The sequence below is a fragment of the Crocodylus siamensis genome, chromosome 11 (genome assembly GCF_052110815.1).
Source record: "Crocodylus siamensis isolate JL-2025a chromosome 11, ASM5211081v1, whole genome shotgun sequence".
NCBI lineage: Eukaryota > Metazoa > Chordata > Crocodylia > Crocodylidae > Crocodylus > Crocodylus siamensis.
The window spans coordinates 27,323,800-27,351,633 of NC_143405.1; the positions used below are offsets into that span (position 1 = coordinate 27,323,800).

A 27,834-nucleotide genomic window follows, 5' to 3' on the forward strand; every position below is an offset into this window, starting at 1 on the left:
TTAGTTGATTCAGATCACTGTCCCCAATTTGATTCAGCCAAATCCAAATCTGAAGATTTGATGCTGATTCAGAGAATCAGCAGTTCAGACATAGACACAGCTTTAAATGTTTTTTCTACCTACCTTGAGGTTCCAGGCATGGCTCGAGTCCCCCACATGCTTGGCAAACCCAGAAGTTCTGGGTCTTCCAGGGAGCACTCTGGGGGGACCCCCCATGCTCCCCCAGCTTGGTAATTGGCTGCAGGGTGACCGCAGGTGTCCCCCAGACCCAGGAGGCACCAGTTGCTGAGTTGGGAGGGCATGGGGGTCCCCCCCAGCACGCTCCCTGGAGGACCCAGAAATGGACCAGAAGTGCTTCTGGTCCACTTCCGGGTCTGCTGCTGAGCACACTCCATCCACCCCATCATTGCAGCAGTCATGAGCTGCCTGCTACCTTAAGGTATGTAGAAAAAACATTTAAAGCTATGTCTGTGTCCTAATCACCAAATCTTTCCAAATCTCTCTGAATTGATTCAGAGGTTTCTGATTCAATTCAGAGAGATTAAAGGGTTTCCTGATTCGATTCAGATTTGGAGATTTGGCCACTGAATCAGGACTCCAAATAGAATCAACGACCAAAGCTTCACATAGCCCTAGAATGTTCCACAGACTAAAATTTGATTCAGATCAGCGACAGTGTTTGTGGCGATTGGAGGTATACTATCCTGTAACATCTTTGCAGATGGCTTAAATTTCTGATGGCAGGGTAAATATTTCTGACTGACTTCAGATCGACATGGCTAACTACCTGTATGCTCTTGAATTTCTGATGGCACACATCTTACATGACTCTTGAAATTGCAATGATGTCATTCAGCATAACAGGAACAGCATGTATCACATCTGTGACTCCCCCACGGCTAGGGGTGGAGCAGCTTCCCAGGGGTGAAAAATATATTTTTTTGTGAGCTGCTGGTGACTTCTTTGATTATACCCGGTGAGTTTCAGTAGATATAATTTTCACAGAAAACTCATGGATCTCCTTTGAATGGAGAAATGCAGGCTTGTGGGGAAGTGATTCTTGAACACTGATAAATGTTAAGTGTTTCTGTAGAGGGACCCTGGCCAAGTAGCCCCACTGGGGTAAGCCCCAGGTGCTGCCCACTTCATGGGTGTCTACTTCTCCCTTATCTCTATGACTTAGTGTTACTAAAAGAAGGTGTTAGGAGGTGGTACCTGATATCCTGTGTTTTGTTGATGTGGGTCCCAATGGTTGTGAGTCTTCTGTGGGGCTCCATCTCCCTTACACCCCACCCCTTTTCACTCAGGTGTTCTCAGTGATCAGCCTGGGCATCTGGTCTTATTAGGTATCCAGCTTCATTTGTTAGATACACGTCTGCAACAGAGACAACCAAATACATAACTATAACTCAGGTGATACAGTTTGTGCCTGCTTCAGGCTTCTTGTTGGCCCAATGGTGCACCTCGGTTGCCTTTCCCAAATGAGTGGGCTCTTCAGAATTATCCTCCCCTAAGCCTGAGTGGGCTGGCCCATCTTGGGCTTTGCCCTTTGGATACTCTGCGGCCACCAGTACCACAAACCCTAATGTGGGTTTGTGGGGTGTCTGACCTTTGGGGGACAGTCAGTGTTCCTCCTACAGAGTTGGTGACTTGCTGGTTTTTTGGTCCTTGATCTGGGTCCTGCATTCTGGTGGGAAAATGGCATAAGCCAGTGCCAGGGCCAGTGTTCCCCCCTCCTTTGAGGCTGGTACTCTTGTATAAAAGTTCTGGGATGGCCTTGGCCAACCTGGATCTCTGCCTGCCCCTATGTGCCATACACTCACTGCCAGGTGTTGAGAGCCCCAGATAGGCTTGTCAGCTCCTGTATCCATAGCTCCTGGGCCCTAGGTAGTGCTGTTTTCCAATGCCACCTGCCTGCCTAGCTGGCCAGGCTTCATGGTCACATGGGACTCAGGCTTCAGCTGTGGAGAAAGGATCAGTGGCAAGCTTGCTTCCTGCTGGCCACTCATCCTGATCTGGGGTCAGGGGAACAGCAGGATGGTCTGGTGGCCCTCAGGCTCACTGCTTTCCCACTGGGCTGGCTGCAAACCTGCCACCCATGGAACAAACCAGTGTTCATTACCCCAGTAAATATGGGGCTTGGATGGGTTACTGCTACAGATCCCCGCCCCCTTAAGTTGGTGGATGCACTTAGTGCCTTTTGACCCATGCACTTTTGTGCCTGACTTTGTTTCCTCCTCATCTTTGTATGATAGAAAGTCAGCCACAATGTTTTTCTTGCCAGGCTGGTGTTGCACTGTAAAACAGAAAGGTGATAGAGCCAGTGCCCATCTAGTGATATGTACATTTTCTGTCTTTGCCAACTGGAGCCACTTGTGCAGAATGTGGTCCATGACCAGAACAAATAATCTTCCCAACAGGTAGTAGCAGAAAAGGTCTACCACCCATTTAATTGCTAAGCACACCCACTCTATTATAGAATACTTCTGTTCATATTCTAAAAATGTACAACTAATGTATGCAATCGAGTGCTCAGTTCCCTTCTTTTCCTGAATTAATGTGGCCCCTAGGGTCACACCTGATATGTCTATCTGTAAAATAAAGGTTTGGTCAAAGTTTGGCATGTGTAAGGTTGGTTTTTGGCATAGAGCTTGCTTTATTTGCTCAACTGCGCCCTGAGTCACCGAGTTCCATTTGATCTTGCAGGACACATAGGACTTAGTCAAGGCCGTTAGAGGTGCCACTATTTCTGAGAAATGACGGATGAACTCATGATAATAATTTGCAAGTCCAACAAAGGATCTGACTGTTTTGTTGGAGGGGCGGGGGGGTTGTTACAGGCTGTTTATAGTCTCTTAAAGCCTCTATTTTGTTTTCCAATTAGGTGCCTTATCTTTCCTTGCCCTACTTGGAAGCCCAAATAGTGGGTCTCTTTTTGAGCAAGTGTACATTTGACAGGATTAACCGTCAAGTCCTTGATCTGGGTCCTGCATCCTGGTGGGGAAATGTGGCATAGGCCAGTGCCAGGGCCAGTGTTGCCCCCCTCTGAGGCTGGTACTCTCATATAAGAAAAGTTCTGGGCTGGGCTGTGCCATCCCGGATCTCTGCCTGCCCCCGTGTGCCCTGTGATCACTGCCAGAGGTGTTGAGAGCCCCAGACGGGCTCATCAGCTCCTGTATCTATATGAATCAATCCCTCAGTAGAGACTCAAGACTTCCTACATGTTTCCTAGCAGCATATAGCTGAGGATCTTTGGTATCAGTGCTTCAGCTGGGTCCAAACCACTTACACAGAATCATTCCTAAAAGTGAGTTTGAATCCCCCTTCTTTCTCATATTTGACTGTGTATTACACTGTGAAAAGCCATGGTAGATCTTTTGGTTGTAAGAAAATAGTGTTTTTATTCATATCACATAGAACCCATGTATGAACAAAAAGATCCATTTAATTCATAGTAATTTCCCTGGGGTGGTAAAAAAAAGAAAAAAAAAAGAAAAAAAAGATTTCAAAGTAACCACTTTGCAAATATCTGATTAAAATTAAGGTTTAAAGCATCTGACCTTACTTATAACAAGCTATTAAAATGGCACCTCCCAGACTCTCCAGGTTGTATATTTGCTGGATACCCATTGCCCTCCATAGATGTGTTCCTAAGAAGGAATTATTTTCTTTTATCCTCACGTAAAGGTTACACTGGATTCATTCCCCGCTTCACCTGGGTTATGGGTGTTAACTACCTCAAGGGAGTTGAAGAGGCCATGAATGAATTTGACATAAATCAGGTAAGTCATGTCCACAACCAGTATTTCAGTAAACTGACTTAGTTAGTGACCCATCTGTAACAGAGAGCTCTCTGTTAAGAGAAACAGCCCAGCAAGAGAGCACTGTAGGCTAGGCAGGAGACAGCAGCTGCTGGTTACTGGGGCAACTGGGATAATTAAGTAATTAGCAGCCAGCCTTGGCAGTCACCTGGCAGGATGTAGGCAGGGGCCTGGGTGCATATAAACCTGGGGCTTGAGCTGGCAAGTCAGGCTAGCCCTGCTTGCTGCACTGGGTCTTCTGGCTTTGCTACCTGCAAGAAGACTTAGGCCCAATGAGCTCACAAAGAGCCATGCTGGGAGGTATACTGGCCCTAGAATGGAAGGTTTGCCCTCTTAAAGAGGCAGAGGGCTGCTTCTACTGTTTTGTAGGGCTGTGTGAAATTTTGATGAGTTTTTCTTTTCAAAGCTGTTTTGGTATATTTTGAGCTCAAAGCAACGAAATCAAAATGAAGCAGAAGGCTTTGAAACAGCTTCAAAATGAAATGCGTTTTGAAGTAGCCTGGTGGTGGGAGGCAGCTGTACTTTGCCTCCTGCTGCTGGGCTGAGCTCCGTGGGGCTGGCGGAGCCACTCGGAGCAGAGCTCTGGCTCTCCTCACCTCCCTCCTCCAGGCTGAGCTTCATGGGACTGGCGGAGCTGCTTGGAGTGCAGCCTGGCTGCGGGAGGCGGGGAGAGCCAGGGCTGCACTCTGAGTGGTCCGCCAGCCCCACAGAGCTCAACCTGCCCTCCCAGCACTGCCGGACTCCTCCCAGGGGTGCAGGCCCCAAGATCTGCATGCAGGATGACAGGAAGCTGCTACTGCTGCCTGGGGCTAGCGGCAGCACCAGTCTTCCTGGCCCTGGACGCAGGCTGCTCCCACCGCCAGTCCCAGATGACAGCCTCCTGTCATCCCAAGCGCAGATCTGGGGACCTGTACGCTGGGAGGAGTCCAGCACAACCCCACAGTCCTCCCAGGGGTGAGGGCCTCTAGATCTGCATGCAGGATGACAGGAGGCTGCCACTGCCAGCAAGTAACATGAGTTTTGCTTGTCAGCACACTGAGGTGCAATTTCCCAGAAACTCCTGCACCTATCTCCTTGAAACTTGGCAGGCTTTATGCCATTAGAAGGGGCTACCCTCTCTGTAATTTTCATCTGAATCAGGTATGAAATGATAAAGTTATAGGCATTTTCATGATTCCCTGTTATAGCCTATGGGCAAAACGTGAAAACATCGAAACAGTTTTGACAAAATGGAATGGAATAGTGCTTCAAAACAAAACAAAATGACAAAATGAAACACTGTCCCTTTGAAAAGGCAAAACAGAAGAAAAAACAAAACAGTGCTGTTTTGCACAGCCCTACTGTTTTGCTTATGTTATAGCCCAGGGTCTTATACAGTTTTTCAAGGTGAATTGGGATGAGGCTATAAGGGAAGGAGTAGGCTATGTTAGTACCCAGCGAGAGCACCGCCACAGAGCGGTCAGAGACCCGGGGCCAGTGAGGGCGCAGTCACAGAGGGCCAAGGGGCCCAGCTACTGGAAGAGACAAGTGAAGCAAGTGCCTCAAAGCCAGGTCCAACCCAGTGGGCCTACGCTAGAAGGCCTAGCTACATTGGCAATGCGTAGCTGGGGGGCATGTGAGTGCATGTGCACCCCCTGAGATTGGCAGTGCATCTCCTCTGATTGGCTGCTGCCAGTGGTGCCTGTGGGTGGTCTCAGCTCACTGGCCCCCACTCGCATCTGTGGGTCATCACTGATTGCCGCTGGCCACTGCCAACACTGCCAGCGGCATCTGCGAGTGGTCGTTGGCCACCAGTCAGAGCCTGTGCCCCCCACCCACCCTTGGGGGTTTGCAATACTATCCTTTAAACTCCAATACAACGGTTCTTATGTCTACTAACTTCCTGTGAAACACCACCTTCTTTTTACACTCCACAAAAGACAGAAGACTTAATGGGTGCCTATACATGAGCAGTGAGGCTGCTCCAATGCATTGTAATTACAATTAATCAAGTCTGGAGCTTGGTCATTGCCACGCTCCAGCAGTCTCCAGTGTCTCATGTATCAGTGTCCCAATGCTTAAAAATGGCAGCAGGGGAGCTTTATCTAAAGCTTGATCGATGCTGCCATTTTCAAGCATGGGGGCCCTGATACATGAGATACTCCGAACACTTCAGTTAGAGCGCCTCTTGGAGCTGCTCAAATTGAAACGCCCCCACACCCAAGCATGTTTATAAACACCCAATGTTTTCCCACCAAGGGTGGGATTAAATTATTTTGGCAAATATTTTATTTGCTAAAAATACTATTTTGGTCAACCCCAAATTATTCATGAATCTGATTTCATAGATTTCATAGATATTAGTGCTGGAAGGGACCTCGGAAGATCATTGAGTCCAGCCCCCTGCCCCAAGGGCAAGAAGTCAGCTGGGGTCACAGGATAAATGTCCAATTGACTCTTAAAGGAATCCAGAGTAGGAGCTTGCACCACCTCTGGTGGCTTTGCCTCTTGTCAGTCCATAGACTTCTTGAGTCAGATAGAGCTCATCCACACACATGAGGAAGCTTTGTGACCATTCGGATGTGGTCAAGTGCTCTTCCCATGAGATGTCAGGGTAGTTGAAATTTCCCATGACAACCATGCACCGGGAGTGTGCAGTCTCAGGTAGTTCCCTGGTGAATTCTTGATCAATCTCTTGATCCTGGCTAGAAGGTCTGTAGTAGACCCCCATCTTTGTGTCCTCTGTGTCTTGTTCACCATGGATTTTGACCCAGGGAGTCTCCAATCGCCCCCCCCAAGTGCCAATGTCAGCTTGCCAGGGATGCACAGCTTTCCTTGACATAGAGAGCTCCCCCCCACCCCTTTTGCCTGCATAATCTCTCCTGTACAAGGTATAGCCATCTATACCTGTAGCCCAGTCATAGGTGGAGTCCCACCAGGTCTCTGTTATCCCTATGAAAAAATAATCCTTTTGGTTTAGCAGGAGGACAAGTTCTTCCTGTTTGTTCCGCAGGCTCCTGACAATGGTGTACAGGCATGTAAGTGTCCCATTGGGGGCCCTTGCCTTTCCTACAGATCGCTCTGGGGCTCGGGTAGGGTTGGGTTCCCTTGAGTGCTTTAGCCTTCTGGGTTTACAAAAACTGTCCAGTGGGCTTGCAGTGGCGGTACTCCCACTAGCCCCTGATGGGCTCAGTTTAAAGCCTGGTTGAGCAGGCTAGCAAGTGTAGCTGAGAAAAGCCTTCTCCCCAGCAGAGTGATGTGGAGGCCATCTCTACCTAGCAACCCACTGCCTCCCTCACCAAAGAGTGGGCTGTGACCGTGGAAGCCAAAGCATTCATGATGACACCAGTGCCACAGCCTCTGGTTGACCACCTCAACCCGTCTCTCCCTCCTCAGCCCATGACCCACAACCAGAAGGAGGAAGGAAAAGACCACCTGCATCCCCAACCCCCTAAGCCCCGCTCCCAGAGCCCTGTAGTCTCTCATGACCCGGCTGGTATTGCTCCAAGCCGAGTCATTCATGCCCACATGGATAAGGAACATAGGGTAGTGATTGGAGGGCTGGAGAATCTTTGCAACCCTCTCGGCTATGTCCCGAATGCAGGCCCCCGGGAAGTAGCAGACCTCCTGGACCAGGGGGTCAAGGCAACAGATTGCCCCTTCAGCCCCTCTCAGGAAGGAGTCTCCCACAACAAGGACACTCTGCGTTTCATCTTAGGGAGAGTAGGGGTGGGTGATCCTCCCTTGCCTGCAGGAGCTGGCATCTCTGCAGGTCTACTGGGGCTGCAAGATGATTGTACCTGTTGCAAAGCCCCAGAAGGGAGGGGACCTTGATGCAGTGGGCCTTGGGGCCCTTGACCACCTTGGTTCCAACCCCTTGGCTGGACAGTACAGGGGATTCCCAAGTCCTCCCTTGTCCTGGAAGGTGACCGTGGTCTATCCTCTGCCTCCAGGGGGTGGAGGGCCTGGCAGAAGGAGTCTATCTCCTGCTCACCATCCCTGATGGCACGCAGTTTCTGGACTGTGGCCCCAGAGACTCCAAAGTGGAGCAAACCCCGCAAGGGGAGGTGGCTATGTTCCTGGTCCCATGAGCCTGGAAATGTGCCAGGCAGCCCCCACAGCCAAAACCCAGGGGCTCCGTCTGCATGGAGCCCAGAACCATGGGCTCCGTCTGGGTGGAGAACTCTGAGGTGCCAGAGGAGGAGGCCGCAGACTCCAAGGGGACCCTTGGGGTGCAGTGTGTGCCCATCCGCATCGTGCTGCTGGGAGGCTGGCTACTGATGGGACTAGCTTCCCTAGGGCTCACTGACAGGGCCTCGGGCCCTCCCACTCACCCTGCTGAGCAACCTCCCGCATTGCGCGGCCTGTTCGTGAGGCTCTAGTTGCGTGGCTCCCTGGGGGATTGGGCAAAGTAGGAGCCGGGGCAGGTGAGATCCTCTTCAGCTCCTCTCAGCTGCTCCTTGCAGCTGATCTAGACTAACCCCTCCCTCCATGGGCCCTGCTTACCTCTGGCTGTGCTGGGGGTCGTGAGCCCTTTGAAACTGTGCGGATGCACAATGGGCCTGCCGCCAGCACCATGCTGCTCCTGAGCAAGGGGGGGCCTGCCTGGGGATTTGGGATTTTCCCTGTATTGTCACTTATGTCAACAAAACTAATCCCAAAGAGAATGAATAGCCTTCAGTAAATTTCTCAGGGTTTTTAATTATTCCACTCTATGCATTTTTCTGGGTGTTCTAATAAACTAGAGAGATGGAGAACCTGAAGATGGAATTGCTTTTTGTGCCATGGATATGTCTAATATATCACTCTCCACTGAGCTCAGGGTTGGATTTTCTGGAATTTTCAATAAGTTTAGCCATTTTTGTGCAAATGAGTGTAATCATAGCCAAGTCCACAGGAAGTTGTACAAGTGAGTTTACTTCTCTGGCACTGGAAACAGTAACAAGTATTTGTAGCTTTGTCTTCATAACAGCCATATTTTCTGTTTTTCCTCTATGGTCTTGGGACAACCTAGCGCAGAGCCTCAGCCCTGTCTCTTCAAATGCTATTAATCCAAATACCAATAATTTCTTCTGCCCAAGTTCCTTCAATTATACAACAGTTTTTATTATACAAATTCCATTTATTTTCTTTATACTGTTCTTTTTCCTTTCTCAAAGCAGAATTTCCTGCACTATCCTCTGAAAATATTCATGTCAACTACTGAAAGTGACAGGAAACCGGGTCTTCTGAACTTTTTTTGAGTCCATAAAAAGCACATTTTAAAATCAGAAAATCATTCCAATTAAACTTCCCAGGCAGCATTAGCCTGACAAAATCTGCCCTGCCAGCCAGTACCTTCATATTCCTTCTAGTGCTGATTCTTGACATAGCTAATCACTCTCTGCTTTTCCATCTCTTCTTTTTTCTTCTTTCAAATTTGCACTACTTCTATTTGAGCTGGTGCAAGAGCACATACGTTCATGTGTGGATGCGCCCACTGGGTGGGTCTAAATGTGTTATTAATTCAAAGCAAAAATACTGCTCAGTAAACCTACCCAGGAAAACAACTACATGTGCTCCCTCTAGGGAGCAGATTTTCACCCAATGGGAGCAATCCAGTACAGGACTGCTCCCGTCCTGTTCTGCCCCCTACAGCAGCCAGGGGGAGTTCCAGGCTCCTCCTGGTGCTAGCCCAGGTTCTGGTAAGGGGCATAGGGTGGTTCCAATGGGCAGAGGGTCAGCAGCACTCTGCTGGCAGCAGCAGCAGCAGTTTCCTGGCTTTGTGAACACTGGGAGGGGACTTGATGTGCACGGGGCCAGGAGAGAGCTGCCTCTGCAGCAAGCAGAGCTCTCTTGCCCTGTGCTTATCTGGACACACAAATGCTAGCAAGCTCCCTACTGGGAAGTGCTTCCCTGCCCAGCAGGGGGTTGCTGGGAGTTGTCTGGGGTGTGGGGCAGCTGCAGGCAAGCCTTCTGCAAAGTGGTGGTGGTGGGGGGCATGAGGCTTGCTGACAGCTGCCCTGCTCGGCATGAAGCCAGCTCTTCCAGGGAGCAAGTGGGAGCTAGAAATCTATCCCTCACCTCTTCCCCTGAGCAGTTCCACATTGCAGGGAACTAGATGCTCCAGGAAGCAGGCAGGGATTAGGAATCCAGTCTTTCCTGTGCCCTGAAGCAGCTCCGCACCATGCACAGCTGGCTGTGCCAGGGAGCAGGCAGGGCTGGGAATCTGCTGGACAGCAGAGGGCTGAATTCCCAGCCCCCACTCACTCCAGCCAGCTCTGAACTGGGAGCCCAGACAGGGGACAGAAAGCTCCCAAGTCCTGGTGCTTATCAGCTCCCAGCTCCTGGGGGCAGCCAGGGAGCTGAACAGCACCAGGACCAGGGGCAGAGAGCTCCCTCTCCCCTGTGACCCTCTGTTGGCTAGGCTGACTGTGAGCAAATCTCAGTCAGAGTCTACACATGTGTAGTTTGCATGTGTGTGTTATTTTACTAGCTGTATTTACAGATAGTCACTAACTGCTCAGTAGCCTAATTTATGGTGCAGTAAATGTAAGTATGTGTAGATGGTGATGCTTTACTGCACAGTAGACTAATCTACTGTGCAGTAAAGCATCTTATGTAGACACATCCACTCAGCCCTCCAGCAAAGTTATTTGCAAGCCTGCCCCTCTCAGGAGTGTTACTCAAATTGCCAATTGCTCAAATCATGAGCGAGGCTTTATAAAGGGGGATAAGGCAAGTTGCCGCATTTATTGATTACATGAGTTAGACATAGAGGTTTGGACACCATTCATACAAACACACACACAAATCATCATATACATCATTACACACACACACACACACACACACACACACACACAAACAACCATTTCATCTACACATACACCAGATATAGTTACCAGCAATAGTTGCTCAATATCAGCTTAGAGTGGCCAACCTGGACTTATTGAGTAGATGATGATGATTTGAAGATAGCAGATTTGAAGATAACAGCTGGAGTGGGGTGAACAGATGCATCTGTGCTCCAATAAAACAGCAGTCGAGAAAGAGATTCACCCAACTTGGCATTTCTAAAGTGTTCTTTTATAGGGATTGGCATCCTTTGTTTCAGTGCTTTGGGGTTTTTCCATACCCAGCTTCTGTTTTTGCGGTTGTTTGTCTTCAGCGTATCTTAGCCTTGGAGTGGTCTTGTTGCCCATCTGGCAGAATTTCTTCTTCTGTTATCTCCTTTGTGCCCTGGAGCTCCAAAGGGGTTCTTCAGCTGTTTGTTAGTTAGTTACTGGCTGGCAACTTACATTTGGTGCCTTGTTGCTTACATAAACAGTTAGATTTCATAGATTCCATAGACATTAGGGCTGGAAGGGACCTTGGAAGATCATTGAGTCCAGCCCCTCGCCCAAAGGGCAGGAATTCAGCTGGGGTCATAGGATCCTGTTGCGCCCTGATGACCGGTGCACCCTTGACCTGCGAGCCTGTGTCGGCACCACCAGCTTGGCGCGAGGGGGGATTTATGACTGGACAGGTGAGTGTTAACAGCGAGCAGGAGTCAGATGATTTAAAGCGTATTGGTTACACAGAAAATTTATTTTTTACACTACTGATGTGATGCAGCATAGGCAGAGGAGTTGATTTATTCAGTTACAGCATGCAGATATCATGTTACCCAGCATTTACAGGGTGGGTAAGAGAGTTGCTTGTTACAGATTCCAAGCAATTCATATAAGCCGTTGCAGTCTGCAGATTACCGAGAGCTCTTGATAAGAAAGATAACGAGGGAGGTAATCGAGCCGGCAAGGACAGAGTTATGCCAAGATAAAGATCGGAGGCAGGGAGATGTTTGTAAGAGGCCACTTTACAAACTGTGTCTCCTGGGTGTGTGTGTGTGGAGAGTTCTTCCCTTTGGGCGGAAGTTCTTTTAAAGTTATACTTGACCAGGTGGCCAATTACTACACGCCAGGCATGAATAATTAACGAGTTGGCACTTGTACTCTCTTTGCTCAAGTTTCAGAAATAAGGGGGGTTATTTTTGCTTGGGTGGTACTGGTCCTGTTTGGTCACAGGAGGGCAAGCATAGTACATTATTTAATTTTACAACTTCACTAAAGTCAGCTAATTTGGAGTTTCATTTTTATCTGGTCACCATGGGTACCGATATCTTTCGTGCTGAGTTGTCAAGGTCAGTTTCTCTCTCTTGTATGGGAGCTCAAGTGATTTGAAATGAGGCACAGACAGGGGTGTATACATGCAGCACTGTTACAAACTAAAGAATAATAGTGTGAAACTACAATCACAGAGTTTGTTGTGTTAGCTTCTAACCTTTTGCCATCTGACTTTTTGCCATCGGCATCTGAAATCAAAGACTTTGATCTTTGACATGCCCCCTTGCCGATGGCAACTTTGGTGACATCATTTAAAATTGGTTATCTTTCTCATCGAGCTCATAAACAATTGGCAAGCGTGTGTATACAAAAGCAAAAAGTGTGGTTATTCGTTTCTTGATTACATGAAAAAGGCAAAAAAAAGATGCTTAACACTACTAAGATAACAATGAAAATACTTAAGACAGGTATGCGCGGTGGTGGTAGCATTTCGCCAGCCTACTTGGAGTCCTTTCAAGCTCCATAAGGAGGTTACAGGGGTTCAGGTATACAACAATGGTGGCCGCTTACAAAGCAAAAGCACAAACAACTTGCTACCAAACCAAATCAAACTAACCAGCACATCACACCGTGACAGACACCTTCGCTGCATTTCACGTCATGTCTTACATGCTAAGTATGCGGTCAGCATGCCGGCCACATGGTCATAGCTATATAGATAAACGATTTAGACTCTGCTCCATCCTATCATACACGTAACAAAACCTTCAACTTCTCATACAAACATATGGCCATTCAGATGTAGGTATATATATATATATAGTAGTGTTGATAGTGAAAGGTAATTCTAAAACATCCGCTGAAGGGATGTTACAATGCAAGAGGTTAAGATAGCGAGATATGAAAATACTAGACTGTGATCGACTAAGATGAGTGACGATGCCGGTGTCCATTGTTGCTGTGAGTCTTGGGAAATAGAGCCAGTAGTCTACCGTTGCATTTCCGGTGTCTTTGAAGTTGTGGCATTCGGTAGTGGAAACAGCTAGTAGAGTCAGGAACATGTTCTGTTGAATTGTGCCCGAAACGGGACATACGACACAGTGCAGGATGATGGTCGTGAGAAACTTCATGGCTTTTACCTGCAAAAGAAAATAAGAAACAGCAGTATCCAGAAATATTACACAATTCACGTAACTTTTTGCTTGGCGCGCCTAGATAACCAATTGTGATGTGCTAAAAATATGGAGGTTCTGAAGAGCTGTTGACATCTTTGATGACCCAATATGTGTTCGGATACTGTCCAGGGTGAACAATCAGACATAGACAGGTTGCAGGGGTGGGCGGACGAGAATAGGATGGGTTTCAACACAGACAAGTGCAAGGTGATGCACCTCGGGAGGAACAACCGGCACCATACCTACAGGTTGGGGAACTCCCCTCTTGTCAGCACGGAGGCGGAAAGGGATCTGGGGGTCATCATTGACTCCAAGATGAACATGGGCCGGCAGTGTGGAGAGGCAGTTAGGAAGGCCAACCGCACCTTGGCATGCATCCACAGATGCATCTCGAGCAGGTCCAAGGAGGCGATCCTCCCCCTCTATGCAGCACTGGTCAGGCCGTAGTTGGAGTACTGTGTCCAGTTCTGGGCGCCGCACTTCAAGAGGGATGTCGACAGCATGGAGAGGGTCCAGGGGAGGGCCACTCGTATGATCAGGGGACAGCAGGGCAGGCCCTATGAGGACAGGCTACGGGACCTGAACCTGTTCAGCCTCCAAAAGAGAAGGCTGAGGGGGGATCTTGTGGCCTGTTATAAACTAGTCGGGGGGATCAGCAGGCATTGGGGGAGTCGCTGTTTCCCCGAGCACTGCCAGGAGTGACCAGGAATAACGGTCACAAGCTGGCAGAGGGTAGGTTTAGGCTAGATATCAGGAGGCGCTACTTCACAGTCAGGGCGGCTAGGGTCTGGAACCAGCTTCCAAGAGAGGTGGTGCAGGCTCCTACCCTGGGGGTGTTTAAGAGGAGGTTAGATGAACATCTTGCTGGGGTCATTTGACCCCAGTATTCTTTCCTGCCATGGCAGGGGGTCGGACTAGATGATCTGCTCAGGTCCCTTCCGACCCTAGAAAACTATGAAACTATGAAACATTCAACAAAACCAGCCCCAGACCTACCCCTGAGGCACTCTACTTGATACCAACAGCTATATCAAAAGCCTTGCTGAAATCAAGGTATAGCACATCCACTGGTCTCCTCACATCCACAGAGCCAGTTACTTCATCGTAGAAGGTAATCAGGTTGGTCAGGCATGACTTGCCCCTGGTGAATCCATGCTGACTGTTCCTAATCACATTATTGGATGCTTACAAGGTTCCAACACAGTAAAACATAAGGGCAGGAATCTTAAGAATTAATTATTTGGATGCTGGAATAAAGACCTTCCCAATCAAGTCTGCAGAAGCAAAAGTAATTTGGGGCTGCATAACACAAGTATTAGGTATGAGGCATGGGCACTGGCTAGGCCTTATCTATAGTATTGTGTGCATTTCTGGGCTCCATATTAAGAAGGATGTGAAGAAGCTGTAGAAGTTTCAGGGACCAGTGACAAAAATTATAGAGGGGTTGGATGGCACGCCTGGGACAACTAGGTATTTTATCTTGGAGAAAAGAAGATTGGAGGGGCTTGATAATAGATTCCAAATTTTTGAGATAATGCCGTAGAAAAGAAGGAGAACAACTGTTCTTCCTTGCTGTAGAGCAGGATTGTCCAACTTGAGTTTCTAAGCCCTTAGGAACCACATGCCTCAGGGGCTGCACACCTCACAGATGCTCCCTTCTCCCCAGGGACTGCATGATCCATCAGTCACCCACCATTGCAATGCATACTCATGCAATCCCTCTCCCATGCTTCAATGCATGACTGCACAATCCCCATGCAGTAATGTGCAACCATGCAACCCTCCCCTGCCCCCCCTCCCACCCAATATACTACTGCAGTGCATGTCTGTATGATTTTTTCCCTCCTCCCCACAGCTGCAATGTGTTGGAGTGATCCCCTGCTCATTTTTTAGTTTCAGCACACCCCTCCATAAGTTTCCTGGATTTAGTGGCACCCTGGTTGAAAATGACCATTGTGCTGCCTTGCCTTACCTTACCTCACTAGTTCTTATGGGCTACTGCTGCCATAGCCAAGTGAAACTGTCTTGCATGCTTCATGCAGAGTGCAGAGACTGACTCGGAATTGGCTGCAGCAGAAACATCCTCCATATAGACTCCTGCCTATACTAAGGTTATCTGATAAATTTAAAGTAGGCAGGAGTCACTGCTTCTGTTACAGCCCTTCCTGGTCCAGCCCTGCACACTCCTAGAAAGAGGCATATGGGATAGTTCCACTTGGAGGAACATTAAAGCCTGGAGAATTACCAGTGTGTTTCCTGCTGCACTACCACCACTTCCAGGTAGAATTGCCCCATGCACTTCTGTTTCTAAGAGAAGTGTGCAGACCTAGACTAGGAAAATGCAGCAGCAGGAGTGGGTGCTTCTGCCTGCCTCAGGTTTATCAAATAACCCCAATGCAGTCAGGAACCAGTAGCATATCTAAGGTGGGGCCACTGGAGGCAGTCCTCAATGCCAACTTGGAAGGGAGACACAGAAAAATAGCAGCTGCCACCACAGTCATGTGGCTGCACCAGTGACATGGTGGAAGCTAGAAATTGCCACTGCCTCCATGCTTCACTGATGCCCTGGGTGCCCAGCTGTCTTGTTGTCCATAGGCAGGAGCCCTGGAGATGGGGAGGGGCAATTTCACTCAGTTGTAGCAGCAGTGGCCCAGGTGCTGCAACACCCTTGAAAGGCTCTAGTGGCACCCAGTTCAGAACCACAGAGTTAAGGATTGGGAAAGGAAGTTAGAGTTGCAGAGAGAGGAGAGAGATTGGAGAGTAAGGTTTTCACTGTGACTAATAAAAGTGTCTTTGTGCTCCAGAAACTTTCTTCTGGCCAAGTAAAGTGAGCTTGAGAGCTCAGGGGAAGATAAGTAGTTGTGACACTGGGTCACAGGCAGCCAGGTGTGGGGGTCACTTGGGATTTGAGGGGCCAGTTGGGGCCAGGAGGAGCAAACAGAATCCATCTACAAGCTGGATCAAGAAGCCAAGAGGCCCATCCAAGAATGGGGTTTGGAAACAAGCTGAATCAGGAAGCCAGAGGGTCAGACAGAGTGCAGACCCAGCAGGTGGGCCAGGTCAAATAGTCAAGAGACCAAGCAGAGAGCAGGGTCTAGGGATAAGCTGAGTCAGGAAGCCAAAGGATGAGATGGAGTATAGAATCAGATGAAAAGCCAAGTCACATTAGCCAGAGATCAAGCAGACAGAGGCACAGCCCATAAGGAAAAGCAGGGCAGTTCTGGGTAGAGGTTGAGCCCTATTCCTCAAACACTTCCTTTTCCAGGTCCAGGGTTTATAGGGTAAGAAGTGAAAGGTCAGCTGACCCTGGACAACTACTCCACTCCAGTGGCAGGGAGTGCACAGGTGGACAGACACAGATGGAGGTTTCAGGCTACTTTGCTTGATCTGGATGGCCAGCTGGAGATAGATAGGTAATAAATAGGTAAGGCCATGGGTTCAAGGCCATAGCCTGACAGTCATCTCCACCTACTAGCTGTGTTCCATCTTCATGGGATTGGACCCAGTCACCTGTCTAGGGCAGTTTTACCTCATTCTTGAAATTTTAGTATTGTTGGAGTGATATTGTAACTGATGATTCAGGAAATACGTGAGAGGCAAGGATTTTTGTGGGTGATAATTTTGCCTGGACTAACTGCATGCTTAGAATAAAGTTAAACAAGAGTCAGATGAGACCTGATGAAGAATGCCTTGCATTTGAAAGTTGGTCCAATTATTCCAGACCTGCAGTTAGTACATTTAAAAGTATCACCCACAAAAATCCTTGCCTCCTAGAAGCTTTAATAGGTCTCTGTGACCTGGAGAATGACCTGGCATCTGCACCCTACTTGGACTTTGCCACATCAGCACATCAATACTATCCTAGCCATCTTGACTTTCAGGCTCCTTCCAGAGGACAGCTATGGATGACTGGAGTCCTCCATGGCCTCTAGGCATAGGGAGTAGAAAAGGGGGGGCTAATGGGACTTGGCCCCTCCAAGTGTGGGGCATTGGTAGGACCACAAGGCAGCCTGGCCATGGACTTCCAGCAGCTGCAGCAGGGGTGGGGAGAGGTGTGTGCAGTAGTGAGGGAGGGAATGGAGCTGGGGCTGGGGCAGCTGAGGCAGGGCGTAGGACTGAGCTGTGAGCAGCTCATTTGAGGGGGACATGGCTCCTGCTACTACACACACCCCAGGAGGCATGGGGGGCATATGCCTCTGGATCTGCACAGGGCAGGGTGGGCTGCTCCTGCAGGCTGGGCCCAGTGCTGTGCCAGGCTCTTCCTGGTGTGGGGACTGGGCTGGGCTGGGCTGTGGTTGGAGAGGCAGCGGCGGTGGTGCTGGGAGGGGGCTACGCAAGGGGCTGCAGCCACCCCAAAATTTGCCATAGCTCCCCCAACTCCCTCTCCTAGTGCCACCGCTGCCCACCCCAAGCACAGCATGGCCCAACCCCCCCACCAGGAAGAGCCCAGTGCAGCCCCAGCCCCAGCCCACAGCCCACCCTCATGCCATGCACAGATCCCAGGCATACAGCCCCCATGCCCTCCCAGGGTGCATGCAGCGGCAGGAGCTGCCACCACCTCTCTGCGCCAAGCGCTCCCTGGACAAGGCACGTGCGGCTCTGTCCCGTGCCCCGCCCTGACTGTGCAGGACCAACGTGGGGAGGGAGCGGGGGAATAGGCAGGACCAGGAGCTGGGGTGAATGGGTCCTGCCTGTGCCCGCTCCCTCCCTCACCTCGATCTGCCTCCTCCCCTCCCCTCTTCCTCCACAGACTTACCTGTGGGGGTACACATGCATACATGTGCTCAGCCCTGCCAAATAATTTTTTCTCCCTCTGCCTATGCCTCTAGGATACCTCCCCAAGGGTGGCTGGTGCCAGCAGCCTTGATGAGGCTACTGCTCCAAGTCAAGCAGCTAACAATAGCTCTGGCCCAGCTGCTGCCCTGAGTGGGGTTTGCTGTTATTAGCCATGACCTAGTGTGTGCCCCAAGTGTTTTTGCTGCTGGTAGCACTGGCTCACTGTGTGCGAGATTGAAGGCTGGGGAGAGGATCCCTCAAGCTGCTGCATCCATATGAGGAAGTGCTCAGGGAAACCATGCTCCTCTGTTGGCTGTGATGTGGGACCTGCAGGGAGGGGTGTTGGAGGATGGTACATTGGACACTGGGATGTGACAGGACCTGCCCTGAGGGTGGACATGGTGCCCTGTAGTTGCCGAAGCAACCCTGTCCAGCTCTTCAGAGTATCCCCTTTTGCTATCTTTCCTGCCACACCTAGAAGTAAATATTTTAGCACTTAGGAAGGCTACTTCAGAGTCTTAGAGTACTCCTACTGGTGCCATCTGTAGTTTTACTTCACTTACTCGGCCAGGCCCTGAGTCCTTCTTGTCACTAGACTGTCAGTCCACTAACAATTTTTTTCTACTTCTGGTTCACACTGTTCATGTTTTACTGGCACTCAGGTGCCCCTCTGTGAATGGATCAGGGTCCAGGGTCCTAATTGCCTTAGGGCACTAATCAGGGCCTTCTTGGCTTTAATTGTGCCTTAAGTGCTTTAATAGTGGCCTCCAGTCTCCCCCATAGCCAGCCCATACCTTGTAGGTGTCACTCCAGATTTGTTGCTCCAGGCACTCTAGCTCTTTCTGCCTGTTAATTCACCAGGCCCCTGACCCTGGCCTTGGCTTTGACCCTGGCAAGGTTCAGTCTATCCCTGAGCCCCCCATCCTGTCTAGGTTAATTTCTCATTTATCTGCCCACCAGGCCCTGGGCTTTCTCAGCCTTAATCTGTCTCTGGGCCCTTGGTTCTATTCTGGCTTTAGCCTTTCTGAGGCTTTAGCCTGTGCAGCCTCCACCTGCATCCAGGCTCCTGGCCCTGATTTGTTTAGCATCTCCTCCTGGGCTCCAGCTTCTTAGGCCAAAGCCAAGAGGCCTACATATCTCTAGTCCTTTGCTCTCTGGGTCCCTGACTCCAGGCTAGGTTGCTATAACAGAGTTCCCCAACAGGCACCTTCTGATATGGTCTTCATCCTTCCCTACAGCCACAGTCCAGCCCTCCAGTCAAACTTAAACACAAACATCAACACACCAGTCTTTAACATAATCTTGTATCCTAACCTAAATCCACCAGTCTCTATTCACTGCAAACCCCTCTCTAGGTTTCAGCTTCCCTGCAGGCAATTGCTCCTCTCCTTCAGGGGATCAAGACCAGACCACCTATCCTGGCTCCAGGCTGAGCTTATGAGCGCTGCTCATTTCTGGTCACATGGCCCCTCTTAGCTCTCTTACTGCCTGGGTGTCCCGCTTTAGCTCAGCGAGCTTCCTGCTCCTCTGCTGGACCTGGCATAGCTGTGCTGCTTGCTCAGTAGCTCAGCAGGCCCCTTGGAATTCAGTTTTCACTTGTTGCTTTCCCTATTAAAGTAACAGAGGCTTTGGCCTATTGTTACAGAGGGTAAACAATAGCAAAGTGTCGGTGGCCTAGTGGCTGTGGCGGTGGACCATGTGATGATGTGATACAGAGAATGGTCTTTGCCTACTGAAGGTGGCCAAAGCAGCCTGTTGAGTCTCTCCTGCCTGAGGCACAAGTACTAAAGGACTGCACAGTAAGCAGTAACTGGAGTTACTGCTCAGTAGGGTCACCAAACAGCTTTTAGGGGACGCTGACTGCACAGTAGCTCATTACTACTGCTTAGTAGTGGTACATCATGCTTCATGCCATACGATGCTACTGAGCAGTAGTAACAGGCTACTGTGCAGCCAGCGTCTCGTGTAGACACGGCTTCTGTGTACTAGCAGAGAGAGCTTCTTTCATCTGGAAGGGTCAAGGAGAGCAGGAAGAGGGTTTGGGATGCTTGTGGTCTTGGGTGCATTGTTTGTGCACATGGCCTGCACGTGCATTGTTTGTGTTTTCCTGTCCTCTGTGCTGTTGAGGCAGGAATCGTCAGAGGGGGGTAGGCGATCTGAAAGCTTGTAAATGAAATGCTGCCTTCTAGACTCTCCCTCCCTGCATTAACTCATTACCATCATACAGTAATGAAGTGTTAGGTGCCTCTAATTGCTGGGGAATTCCAAGGGAGCCACTATGGAAGGAGCAGTAATTCTCACAGTGAATGTTGTGAATTGGCCCCCTTATGCCTCATCTTAATTACCCCCTCCATCTACACACTATATTCTAGAAAAGTTTGGGTGGGAGGGGGAGAAGGGGCATGAATCCAGGATACCTAGAGGTGGTAAATACTTAGGTACCGACAGGACAGACACAGCAGGGGACCCTGGGAGCCAGTGTTGGCACCACCCCAAACAGAACAGGCCATTCACTTTGATTGCTGCATCCTCCACCCTCAGGCCTGCCAGTGTTCACCTAACCCCTGCCCCTGCGGTGGGCTTCCACTCAAAAATCCCTCCATGCACATATAGCTAGGTGCTGTGTGACTGCCTGTATCTGGACCAGGCCTCAGGGGTGCTTTACTCTGATTCTAGGTACCCTCTCTTTCACTTTCAACTACCATGCCTTGACGTAATCATTAGATTGTTAAAGAGGAGCTGTCTAAGGGTCCTAGAACATACCCTTGTCCTTCCTTCACCAACTATTCCCCTCCTGGACCCCACTAGCCCAGACCTGGTCTGTAGTAGGTGGGCCCTCCTGGCCCCTATGTGCCCCAGGGTACTTGTTGCCTTTTGGGCTTTTCATGGCCTCCAGCATCCCTTACAGCTGTGACCATGCCTTGCAGGTTTTACTTGATACCATTTGGTCCTTTATAGAAGCCTCAAGCTTCCCAATTTCCACCTCCCTTTTCTCTGGCTGTCAGCCTTCAGCCCTGGCCCACATTCAGGTCTAGCTCTCTCAGCTTCAGCCCCATCAGTTGTCAGTCTCTCTGGGGCCCTGGCCCTAGAATTTGTCCTGGGCAGCTGGGCCTCTGGTTCTTGCCCCTCTCAGGTTAGAAAAGTTATTAGAAAATGCTGTCTATAAACATAGGGTATAGACTGGAGGGAAAATGAGAAACATTCAAGAAGACCTAAAAAGCTAATGAGAATCTGTGTTCATTTGTGGGATAGCTAGAAGGGCACTGAAATAAGTGTCTGCTCTTCTGCTTTTGGGGTGTGATATTCAAGGGTCACACTGTAGATTTGTCTCATGGCATTTTTTTTTCTTTTTTTTTTTGTGAGTGGTTATAATTAAGGGAATAGTACCCATATCTTAATTCTGAGTCTAAGCTTGCAAAACAGGCCTGATCACACGTGAGCTGCAGTCTTGTCTCTCTAGAGGCCAAATGGTAATGAGTTTTTAGTAACATCAAGGGGATGGGATCCTGAGATGGCACTGATGGATGGATGAGTCTCTCCAGAGCTCTATCATAGGGAGGGGTGATAAACTTTGGTTCTTTGTTTTTGTATGAGAATGGAGACTCCATGAAGTTTTTTCTGCTTCTCCTGTGCTCACTTTTGTGCCACTGAGGTCCCTGGATGAGAGGTCTTCCCCCTCTGCCTCAATGGAGGCATCAGAGTCATTGTCAGCTGGGGCCCAACCATCAGTGTCAGGCAAATAGGGGCTGCTGTGGAGTCACCCCCCACCCCCATGAGGATGTGAGAACTGCCTATGGTAGGTGGTCGTCACGTTGTGAGCACTGAAGATCCAGTTAGCATCTGTAGCCCTCTCATAGCCTGCCTTCAAGACTTGTATCTTTAAGTGGCGCTGTTGCCAGTCCCAGCTGTGGCCCATAGCTACCACAAGACCGTTGTCATGGTCAAACTAGGACTGCAAATCACTGTAATTCAGATATACTGTGGTGAGCCTAGGGTTTTGCTTTATTATTCAACCCTGAATCTGGCCCTGCATCAAAATTAATGTCATAGGTGGGAGTGCAAATGTGATAAAACAAGTTCGTATAACACTAAGTTTTAAAATAAAATATTACTTATTCTTCCAGCACATGGCAAGAAACCCAATGTGCACATCTAATAAGAGACAACCACAAACATACTGGCCTAACAAAAGAATTTACACCAGCACGGGATTGATACCTTTCTACACTGGCTTTGTACCAAGTAAGTTTGTCAGGTTTGACATGAATCACTGATGATAATAGCCATGGTAATCATAAGAGGCATAATAGATGATGATGATCAACTGCCTAGTAATTGTCAGTTTTACAGGTCTTGCTAAAAAAAGAACACTTGGAAGGCATTAGCGTTGCAAATATTGAAGGAGAACTCCTCCCATGCCTGAAAGGCAGTGTGGAAGTAAGCACTAAGGTGTTTGAAAATTCAGCAAGAGTGATTACCTGTTATATCCCTGGCTGAAAAATTAGGAGTCAGCTTCCCAATATTCCATGAAAGATGATAAACAGAATTGGGCTAGGCTAATAAAGTGAGTATGAATAGATGGTGTTTGATGCAAAGCAGAAATAGAGGGATGCAGAAAGAATTGATGTAGTCAAAGCAAAAAGCCAGAGATATGGAGATCGCAACAGTGTTTTGAATAAGTAGATGTGGGTAAGACTGTATTTGTCAAGTCCAGCCAAAGGCTGGGAGAGAGCATTCATGCACCCCATGGGAAGAGTCAGTTGGCCACTGAAATTACCAACACACAGCCAAGAATGTGGAAACATCTCCCAGCGTGCTCCACAGGTGGCAGGCTGGGAATATCAGTTCTGGAAAAGACTTCTTGTTCTAGGCCCTCCTCCTGCTTGTTTCTACCTACTTATTTTTCCCTGGGAGTCTGCAGCTCCAGGGATGGGGCCCACATTCTCAGCTCCTCTTCAGAGATGTGGAGGCCACCTTTAGGTCAGAGGAACTGAGCTGCAGCTAGACCTTCTGCTCAGCAATAGAGAGTGCTCACCACTCCTTGGGGATCAGCTTCCAGTGTTTTGGGGCGATGAAAGTGAATTAGCTTCTGAGGGTGGATACTGTTGCACCAGGTGATAGTTAAGGCAGAAGGGCCCTCCACCTCCTCCCTAGGGCCCTGCAGGTTACTACAGTACATGGTCTGCAGGAGGCTGGTATCATTAGCACTCCCTGAAGCATTAAAATGCACAGCACCTCCTGGCAAAGGTGGCCCAGTGTCCAACATGGAAAGCACCTGCTCTCCCCTTTGGTGTAGTGGATCCGATACAGGGTCCCATGGAAGGGCACTGTGAAAATCCTGACTACCTCCACTCACCCACCCCCTGCCAGTTGGTTAGTGACCTTGCCATGAAGATTGCACATGGCAGAAGCCAGAGGCTCAGCACCCCATGGGGAAGATATAGGAGCATGATCTTCCCAATGTTTAAGAGGAAGCATGAGGGCGATGCTGGAGGAGGGATGCACTGACCTTGTTGTCAGGTCTTTGAACTAGATGTAGACTCTTCTGCACCCCCTCCCCTCCCCAATCCCTTTCATCACCTCTAGGGTAGCAGACTCTTTGACAAGGAAAAGAGCACCATCCCTCCCTTGCACGCAGACATATTTTGAGTTTACTAGTTGTCTAGTTCTGTTCCATAAGTTTGTCCAATCAGAACTATTTTTGCATGAATACTTGCTAACTTTACTGCATTTTATTTTCCAGCTATTAGAAACAACTACATGCTGACCTTTGGCAACAGTTCCCGAAAAGCTTACCAGAAACAAAAGCAACAAGCTCGTGCATTTTGAAAGATGCTTTAATTGTCTGTACATCAGTGGACATGAAGTTGTCATGGAACAGCAAAAGATTCACACAATACAGACAAACAAAAAAAAACTTTGAATGGAAAGAGTTCATACAGCTTTAGACATAATATACAGGAATTGCTACTGCATAAATTTTATGCTGCTTCTTCCTCAGCTTCTTCCTCAAACTCCCCTTCTTCCTCCGCTGTAGCATCCTGATACTGCTGATACTCAGATACTAAGTCATTCATATTGCTCTCAGCCTCAGTGAACTCCATCTCATCCATGCCCTCCCCAGTATACCAATGCAAGAAAGCCTTTCGGCGAAACATAGCAGTAAATTGCTCAGAAATACGCTTAAATAATTCTTGGATAGCTGTACTGTTACCAATGAATGTAGCAGACATTTTCAGGCCACGGGGTGGGATGTCACAAACAGCTGTTTTAACATTATTGGGAATCCACTCAACAAAGTAGCTGCTGTTCTTGTTTTGTACATTAAGCATTTGTTCATCCACCTCTTTCATTGACATGCGGCCTCTGAAAACAGCAGCTACAGTGAGGTAGCGGCCATGACGTGGGTCACATGCCGCCATCATGTTCTTTGCATCAAACATCTGCTGTGTGAGTTCCGGCACAGTTAGAGCCCGATATTGCTGGCTCCCACGGCTGGTGAGTGGGGCAAAGCCAGGCATGAAGAAGTGCAAACGAGGGAAAGGAACCATATTAACTGCAAGTTTACGCAAGTCAGCATTAAGCTGACCTGGAAAACGTAGGCAAGTGGTCACTCCACTCATGGTTGCTGACACCAAATGGTTCAGATCACCGTATGTTGGAGTAGTTAGCTTCAGTGTTCTGAAACAGATGTCATATAGTGCTTCATTATCAATGCAATAGGTTTCATCTGTGTTTTCTACAAGCTGGTGTACAGAAAGTGTGGCATTATAAGGCTCTACTACAGTGTCCGATACTTTAGGTGAAGGTACAACACTAAAAGTGTTCATGATCCTGTCTGGATATTCTTCACGGATCTTGCTGATTAAGAGAGTGCCCATACCAGAGCCAGTGCCTCCACCAAGGGAGTGTGTAAGCTGAAAACCCTGTAGGCAGTCACAGCTTTCTGCCTCTTTTCTTACAACATCTAGTACAGAGTCAACCAGTTCAGCACCTTCAGTGTAGTGGCCTTTTGCCCAGTTGTTTCCTGCTCCACTCTGACCTGGAAGAAAACCATTTTTATATTACATTACAGGCACTGCTGATGTTGTGGGTTTGGATGGGGTTTTGTTTTTTTTAAAATGGAGTGCTTGAGAATGCATTTCCCAGTAGTGCGGGAATATTTAAGAAATATTACTCTTTAATTACTTTGTAAAGAACAAGTTTCAATATTAATATTTAAAAAGAAATGACTGCGCCTGAAGCCAAGTCTGGCAAAAAAAAAAAAAAGACAGCAGCTCATGAAGTTCTTATTCCAGAATATTCTATAAGAAATAATGTGAAGATTCAACATGCAAAATCTGTTAAAAACAGTGGTACTCAACATATGGCACAGAGGGTCCAGAAGTTCAATGGTGAGAGAAAGTTAGACATATTAAATACTGCTCTCCCGTTGCCAAATTGTGGCCCTGCATGCTAGATCACCCATGGGATTTCCACACAGCATGCGGCTTTGTGGAGTGACCCCTTACCATTCCTCTAAAAGGGCCAGAAGGTTGAACACCAACTACCAAGTTCACACAATGCCCCCTTGGGTCAACCTGAAGTCGCAGTGATTACACTGCAACAGAATCTGGATACATTGTAAGTGTGTTGGACAGGGACACCAAATGAATTCCTTGTCATGTCCCACCCAAAACACCTGTGACCACTTCAAACAGAGCTGAGCCTTAGGTAAAACTTATCTTGCTCCAAAGTCCCCTACAGCCAGGATAAACCTCACCACAGACATGGCAAGCTATCCCGCTGTGCCACACCCCCCCCCCAACTTCCTGCCCGATCCCAGACAAACCCTGTGACACCCACCGAAAACGAAGTTGTCAGGCCGGAATATTTGCCCAAAAGGCCCAGAGCGCACAGAGTCCATGGTGCCAGGCTCCAAGTCCACGAGCACTGCACGGGGAACATATTTGCCACCTAGAAAACAGGGAGGGAGAGTGAGGCCGGAAGTCGGAGCGGATGGGGGGGGGGGGGGGTTGGAGCAGCGGGGGCAGCACCTACCTGTGGCCTCGTTGTAGTACACGTTGATACGCTCTAGCTGCAGGTCGCTGTCCCCACGGTAGGTGCCGGTGGGGTCAATGCCATGCTCATCGCTGATCACCTCCCAAAACTGCAAGAGACACACCCAGGTCAGAGGCTGCGGCGAGCAGCGGCCCTGCCGCCTGTCAACCCGCGCGGGTTACCACCGGCCCGCCCGCCGCTGCCACCGACCTTGGCCCCGATCTGGTTCCCACACTGCCCGGCCTGGAGGTGCACGATCTCCCTCATGATGGCGGCTGTGTAGAAAACTCCGAAGCACCCTCAGCACCGCACTTGCCTCACTGCGTGCGTCAGGCAACCGCCGCCGCTTATATAGTAACGGTTTGCGCGCGCACCCACGTTCTCTCGGCCCCCGCCGACCGCTGACAAAAACTATTGGACAATCATAATGAGGCTCGGAACAGAGAGAAGCACGATTGGTTAAGAAACTGTCGGTCAAGTTATCACGTTTTCCTCCACCAACACCGCCCCTCCTCCGGATCGTGACGTTAAGTTACTGAGACGTCACAATTTCTCCCCTCCCTCTTCAGGACAGCTCCGATTGGTTTAATTGAATGATTGATGTAGAGGCTGATTGGCTGTTTCCCGTAGCAATGAACTAATCTCACAATGATTGGGTAAACACCCAGTGTCCTAGGAACAGCCGCAGTGAGGTTTGCGTTAGGAGGAAGGCGGCGGCTCTGTCCATATTCTTGAAAGGCTTTAGGTTGCGTCTGCAGCGTAACGGGCGGGACGTGTAGTACGAGCTGCGGCGAAGCGCTACGCTGTGGCCGTAAGCGTGTGTTGTGGGGGAAGCTCCCCTTCCGTGTTGCCTGGGACGCGTTTCCTTGGAAAAAGAAAAACATTTTCTGGCCCGTCCTCTGGCATCCGCACGCTTGAAATACCTCCTCTGCCCTCGTGCAGCCCGGCCTTGATGTCCTGAACCAGTGGGCCAAGGAGCCCTGCACCCTCCCCGTAACGCTCGGTCCCCTGCCCCTGCCGATTCGCTCTTCTTTCTGCTCCCCGTCTCGTGCTCGCTGCCCGATCTGCTACGCTGCCCGCCGCTGGCCCATGGCACTTGTCCACCCCACCCAGGGTCCCCTTCCCAACACCCACCACAAGCACGCATTGGCTAGGCGTAGGGGTGCATGTGCACCCCTGGAGACTGTCCCCTGCCAACGGTGCTGGTGGTGCCTGCAGGCCGTTGGCACCAGCTACCCCTCCCCCCAGTTGGCAGTGTCTGCGGGCAGTTGCAGATTGCCGCTGGCCAACACGGCTGCTGCCAGTGGCATCTGTGGGTGGTCGCCAACTGTCGGTCAAGGCTCACCACCTCCCCCTGCCTGCAGGTGACCCCCGCTCACTGCCCCCACATCCCCGCCACCACCTGCCGGTGGTCGCCGTGCCCCCTGAGCCTCGGGAGGCATGAGCCCCTTCCCAAACACCATCCACTCCCCTGATGCTGCACCCACTCTCTCAACATCCCCGCAGCCCTGGCAGCCAACACCTACTTCATTTCAAACCACTTCTGCCATGCACCCTTTCTTCCCACTGCCACCAGTCTTCCCAGACTGACACCTAGGACATCCTATTTCCCCAAAGCCTGGCACTCAGCACCCAGCCCCACTTCTGCAAGTGCACCCATCCCTGATACTCACCAGCTCTTTCCAAAGCACTCTCCCCTTTCACCCTGCTTCCAGATCTTCCCCTTTCCAGAGACCTGCTGTACTGCAAGTGAGGCTCCCTTCTCAAGCCAACTTGTCCCACTTGACACCCTGCTACCACTCCAGACTAACCCCAGTACCCCAGACCAAGTTCCCTACAAGTCCCTTCATACATTTTCATCATCCAGATACCAATCATCCCCCCCATTCTGGTATCAGGGACATCTCTTCCTTCCTCACTGGGCCTTTCTATACATCTTTCCAGAATCCATTTCAGAAA

General features: G+C 49.5%; 2 protein-coding genes across 2 annotated transcripts in view; one reads left to right on the forward strand and one right to left on the reverse strand.

The window, feature by feature from the left end:
* CIMIP2A (ciliary microtubule inner protein 2A) overlaps positions 1-23,688 on the forward strand; it is a 65,333-nt gene extending 41,645 nt beyond the window's left edge. Inside the window, exons 6-8 of the mRNA XM_090023050.1 lie at positions 3,688-3,782; positions 21,960-22,077; positions 23,579-23,688. Of these exons, the coding sequence (XP_089879176.1) occupies positions 3,688-3,782; positions 21,960-22,077; positions 23,579-23,664 (299 nt within the window). The 3' untranslated portion in view covers positions 23,665-23,688. The remainder of the gene's footprint in view (positions 1-3,687; positions 3,783-21,959; positions 22,078-23,578) is intronic.
* TUBB4B (tubulin beta 4B class IVb) lies at positions 23,655-26,239 on the reverse strand. Its single transcript, XM_090023043.1, has 4 exons — positions 26,086-26,239; positions 25,876-25,984; positions 25,681-25,791; positions 23,655-24,877 (listed from the first exon to the last, which is right to left on the reverse strand). The coding sequence occupies exons 1-4, from the start codon at positions 26,140-26,142 to the stop codon at positions 23,817-23,819; spliced, it is 1,338 nt and encodes a 445-aa protein (XP_089879169.1). The 5' UTR covers positions 26,143-26,239; the 3' UTR covers positions 23,655-23,816.
* Positions 26,240-27,834: the final 1,595 nt, after the last annotated feature.